Source organism: Symphodus melops (genome assembly GCF_947650265.1).
Source record: "Symphodus melops genome assembly, chromosome: 19".
Lineage (NCBI taxonomy): Eukaryota > Metazoa > Chordata > Actinopteri > Labriformes > Labridae > Symphodus > Symphodus melops.
In genome coordinates this window covers 8,464,816-8,470,741 of record NC_136709.1, presented here as the reverse complement: position 1 = coordinate 8,470,741, position 5,926 = coordinate 8,464,816, and the positions used below count along the sequence as shown (strand labels likewise).

General features: G+C 40.4%; 1 protein-coding gene across 1 annotated transcript; it reads right to left on the bottom strand.

Annotated features, from left to right (window-relative positions):
* Positions 1-1,381: 1,381 nt before the first annotated feature.
* pax1a (paired box 1a) lies at positions 1,382-5,477 on the bottom strand. Its single transcript, XM_079370094.1, has 5 exons — positions 5,412-5,477; positions 4,168-4,797; positions 2,999-3,129; positions 2,294-2,507; positions 1,382-1,815 (listed from the first exon to the last, which is right to left on the bottom strand). The coding sequence occupies exons 1-5, from the start codon at positions 5,413-5,415 to the stop codon at positions 1,724-1,726; spliced, it is 1,071 nt and encodes a 356-aa protein (XP_079226220.1). The 5' UTR covers positions 5,416-5,477; the 3' UTR covers positions 1,382-1,723.
* Between the last annotated feature and the right edge of the window lie 449 nt (positions 5,478-5,926).

Here is a 5,926-nt window from a genome sequence, read left to right as displayed (position 1 = left end):
TCATGTCAATTAGCCAGTAAAAGCAGGAATTTAAAAAATCGAAATTTCAATTTCAGAAAAATTACAAGTCAGCTGTTGGTCGAATTCTAAAACTCTTCCGAACTATTTTTTTTCTATCGTAATAACGAAAATATGTTTGCAATGGGTTATGATAATTTAATAAAGTCTCGATGATGCCTACTGCGTCCCCTTTTCACGTAGTTTCGAAACAGAAACGCTGCGTCTCAGCTCAAATGAAGGCCAAAAGTAACACGACGCCTGTGGATCTTTTCCAAATATGCGAATATTTTGTATTTCTAAAATAAATACAGTTGATTATACATTGATGCTTGTGTTGTCTTGGAAAGTATTCGTACCAAAATCCTTGACCTTTACAAAGAGCAAATCGCCACTGATTCGAGATCAGAAAATATGATAGGCAATTCAGTAACGCAGAGTTCAGTCCAGTAAGAAAAGCTGTGGGAAGTTATTTTATTTCTCAGGTCGGGCACACAGCAAACAGAACAGGCTGCAGGAATAAACAGTTTAGAGAGAAACCAGATTATATAGGCCACTTTGGGGAAAGTCTTGTAATTAGTGTACGCGGAATCCCTGAGGTCGCATGTGGGTGGATTCGGACTGTCAGCTGTTTCCCTGTACCCACAATTATTAATTAACGTGCATGATCAAATCTCTGATTCCCAGCAGGGCAGGTATGAATAACAAACGATCCCGCCCAGCAGGGAGGATACACTGTTCTGTTTGTAAGAACAAGAATGGTGGTACAGGACATGCTTTTCATTTCAAGCCCCGAGTAAATTTAGTGCATAACTTGGATTCATCCCATGGGATTTATTTATTAACAAAAAATATGGCATATTGGCTTAACTGTTACTGTCAATGACGTCTGCAGGTCAAACTATCATTTAGACTACAGCATCACTCTGAAATTTACAGTTGGTAAACTGCGAGGAAAAAAGAAAATTAGGCTTTTAAGAGCTCACAAAAAGTCCCTCTGTAGAGTTACTGAAACGTAATATTTCAAAGCTGACAACAGCAAGAATAAAGATGCGTGTTTAAAAGGACCCTGAACGCACATTGAGTTTAAAAAAAAAAAAAATCGTCCTCTCTCCTCAAACTTAAATAGATGCCAAATTACCAAAACAAGTTCCATGAATCCGGCCTGAGACCAACGTGGGGAAGAAGCAAGCATAACGCAGCTTCGTGGATGAATAACATAAGCTACAACATGGCGTGTAAGAAAACCTTTATTTTTATTATTATATTTACATTGAAATTATAAAAATATATAATTAAAGCTTTGGCAATTTTTTACATTTAGACAAATTCTCTCTTTGTTCACATCGTTGAAAGTCAGATCATATCAAGTCATATAAAGTGGATTACAGAATAGCACTTTGTTTTCAAATAAAACAACAGTTACAAAATTTATAAAATGTACCTTTCTTTTGAACCCTGCACTCTCCATGAGAGAATCTACAGCCAGACAACGTGAAATATTTCACCGAAGACATCAGACTTTCAACCAATATGAGGGGGTAACACCGATAAATCCTTGTAATCTTACATTCATGTGGCCATGCAGGCCGATAGAGCTCTCCTCTGTATGACTGTGAGCGACACACAACCGGGGAAACAAGCCGCTGGTACTCACACTTACTGTTGCAGTTGTTGAATGAGTTCAGTTTAATGGATGTTGTATTAAAGGTGGTATAAATCCAGGTTATGATGAAGAGGTAGGGAGATTGAGTCCGTGCACACTGTTCAAGTCTTCATGTTGTTGTTTGTTCAGGGGAGTGGGCGGTTTTCTGTCTCCTAAACAGCACGATGAAGAAATACAGTTAGGCCTAAACTGACACTTCAATAGAAATGATGAATTACTGCCAAAGACAAATCATTTTAACGTGAATTAGTACACCTAAATTTGGAGTCATATAGCTTATCTGAACCATGAAACTATGACAGTATTCTTTTTAACAGTGAATGTTGATGGTTTTTTTTATGTTTCTTCTGTCTTTGTTTGTTTAGCAAACGAAATTCGACCAAACACTGATCAAGTCTAATTTCAATATTGTGTGTGGGATTAAAGCCTTATTATAATTAATTTCGTAGCCTATACGCTTTTCGATGTGAAATTACTGCAAATGAATGTTAGAGAGATAAATAATAATAATAAAAAATACACTGCATAAATCAACTCGTTCCAAAGAAGCACTCAACACTCAGTGAGCTACACGTCTATAATGCTCACATCAAACTGCTCTCGGCCCCCCTCTCTCTCCACGCTGTGTACCTTCTCGGGCCTGATGCTTAAAGGTCATCGGTGAGTGGATCTCCCCTGAGTGCATGCCCATCCCGCCGCCCGGGTGGGAAAGCGTCGGACTCTGTGGCTGCCAGTGATGGTGGCCCGGGGCCACGTAGCCACCCGTAGGTCCGCTGTACACCCCGTACTGGTTGGTGGGAGAGTAGGCGCATGCGGACACGTAGCTGGACAGTGTGGATGAGGGCTGCAGACGAAGACATAAAACATTAGCTCAACCCCAAACGTAGGGCTATTAATGGAAGTGGCATGACGTAGTTTGGGTGTATAATCAGAATAAATAGAATTCAAGAAAACATTAATTTTACCTTTATTAGATGTACAGAAAAAATACTTAAAGAGCAAGATATGAAGACACAGCTGTTTTGCCAAGTCAGCCCTCACCCATATTTACAAATATAGGCCTAAACAACGGAAATCAAGGTCCGGTGAGTATCAGGGTTAACGTGTGATTTAGCAGCGTCTGTGGCCTTCTGTGACTTTTTTGACTAAAACTGTTACAGGTCTGCTTCTAGAGAGAGATGCATTTACTGACAGGTCTTTTCTCACTTAACATTTTAACAATATATATATATATATATCAATAAACTACAACAACATTACATGTTTCAGGAGAAATACGATGAGATATTTAATACATGTATTAATGTATTACTGTATGCATTTATCTATTTTTACCTGGGCATATTTAATATCGGCGTCAATAGCTGATTTGTCAATCCCATTGACCGTGTGAGCTGCAGGGAAAGCTGCTCTGTTACTGCCCCAGTCCTCCATTTTTGGTCCGTATCCCTCCGCCGCAGCAATGGCTGATCAAGAGACAGTCACTTCATGTCAATATGTACAAAAGGTGAAAGTGCTCAAACAAACAAACAGACAGAGAAACGTATGACAAAAGACCAATAAAAAAACAGCAACAGGCCTTGTGGGTCCTATTTGGTTTCAAATTATTAAAGCCAATTTTATATTTAGGAATCTTGGGATACGCCTGTCTTGGGAATAGAATGTCGTTCATTTTCAAAACAAAGGTGTAATCTAAAAAATAACATTAAAGTTATCGTTACGTAATTATATTTCATATTATGCCAACTAATCAATTCTGAATTAAGTGCGTGCTAGGTTTTAAAAATTAAGATGTCATATAAAAAAATGTGGTTTTAAGTTAATGTGACAGTAAATTGCAAAACCATTTGAAAAAGATGAAGAAAAGAACGGCTGCTTATTAGCAAAGCATCTCCATTATTTTAGTTTAATTAAACAAACGGCTACTGTCTTATTATAGCAAATAGAATCCTGAGTTTTATCTTCTGCAACTTCTACTTGTATTTTTTCTGTATGCAAAATAAATTACAAATGTCATTCTTAGACGTTCAACTTCAAGCTAAATTTAATGAATTACTCTAAGAATGTGGAATACTAACTTTAATTATAGATCCTCATGGCATATAAAATAAGGCGAATAAATTTGTCAAAAACTTGACTAAAGGAGAAGAACGTCAAAAGACAAATGCCTAATCTGACACTTTTAAGGGATGGGGGAGGGGGGGGGGGGTTAGAACAGGTGAACAAAACAAAGGTTTTGAAAATGCATCATCCCATGAAAAGACATATTGAATGTAGGACTATCTGGCTATAAAGAATCGGAGGCCTGCTCCAGATCAAATGGACACCTTGTCCTTTAACAATTACAGCGTACAACAGCAACCCATCATGCATGATGTTAACCTCGACATAGCTTAATTAAACTTAGAATTAAGAAGAGTGGGAGCTAAAAGCTTGCAATGTGGCACAGCGACTAATAGGCCGAATATTTCTTACGCAGCACAGAGTGTTTGTGTTTCCCTCACCTGCAGGATCCATGAAGGCGCGTATACCGAGGATGTTGCTGACGGTGTGTGCAGAAGGCCAGGCTCTGGAAATGCTCATATGTCCCGCTGTCACCGGTACTCCAGGAGGGCTGCCCATTTTAGTGCCAGTGGGTGACATGGTGTTGGGGTAGGAATACGGGTATATGTGGTTGTAGGAGAGCCCGGCCTGTGCAGAGGCCTGCTTGCTGTTCTCGTACTGGTTCGGCTGGGAGAGATTTCCAATCTTGTTGCGTAAAATCCTGCTGATGGAGCTAACCGACGGAACATTGTACTTGTCACAAACCCCATCTGCTAAAAGCCTGTCGCGGATCTCCCAGGCAAAGATCCCGGGGTCACTTTGTTTGTATTCCCTGATATTTTTCACCACGTTCGGCGTCGTGACCCGCGGTTTGCTTCCACCGATGGCACCGGGTAAGATGGAGCCCGTCTCGTTGTACCTCGCCAAAATCTTGCTCACGCAGCCGTGTGAGACTCGGAGCTGCCGGCTTATATCACAGGGTCTGATCCCGAGTTGAGCAAGCTCCACTATTCTCAAGCGTATGGCATTAGGCAGGGGTCTCCCATTGACGAACACACCACCTAACTGGTTCACCTCTCCATAGGTTTGCTCTGCAGGAGAATAGAGAGACATGTGAAATATTAGAACGTTATGCACATATTTACGTGTTTGACACATTAACTAAAACAACATCTCCTCTTTGCGGCGCTTTAAAGCTTTTCTGTACATAAATATCAAGAAACAACTATGTGTTAATTATAACAGACAACTTCATACGTTTCAGCTTCATCAGTTTGACACAGACCATGTAATTAACACCATAACTGAGGTTACAAAGTTATGTCAGTCTACACATGCTTTTTTGGTCGGCAATAGCTTTTTGCAACTTTACACAAGTGCGTAAACTATTTGGCTTGGTTTACAAGCAATCATATACAAAAATGTTAAAAATGGCGAGCATTAGTAATGGACACTCGAGTGCCCTTCAAAGACATACTGTGATAATTGCTAGGGCATTTCCATAAACGTTTTTAAATAGTTAACAGAAAATAAAGGCTTTAAGTAGAGCTGGATATAACCACTGTAAATATTTCAAGACACGTTTTTCTGCAACTTGGACTAAAACAAATGTCATAAAAAATGTGTCCTTATGCAAGCGTGCAGTCTGGATACATGTCTATTAGCTTTCTGTCAGTGAAGCATCCAGATGGCAACGCAGGCTTACCCATTTGCCTATATGTTCCGAGATGCTGGAAAATACAAGTGCCCGTTCAAATGGCCGAAAGCGTCCGAGTTAAAGCAGTGAAGGAAGGGGAAACTGAGGAACCCCAGAAGAGAAAAAAAGAAATCCCCTTAAAATCTCCGAATACAGCGCGCCCCCTTCCTCTTTGTTTTGTTGTTGAGCCGAGTCACTGAAAGGTAGAAGGGCACCAAAGTGGTCTTCATCCGATAAATGCCAATTGGAGTTATCCCGGGGAGTCCAGAGTTTGCTGGAATTAATTTGACGTCCTCCACGTCAATCTTCGCTGCTATACGCCGAGCCTCTGCTTCGGTTTCATTGGTTGCCCTGCGCTGGAAACGCTGTCAGCCAATGCAAACCCCATCCGGTTGGAGTCGTGCAGCCTCCTTCAATATGTTGAGAAGGGGAAGTGTCAGGAAGGGAAACGTTTCATCCAACATGCAGCCTTCTGGTGAGGACTTCTATTTACTTGATGACTGTAACGGGTAGTGAGACCTGCT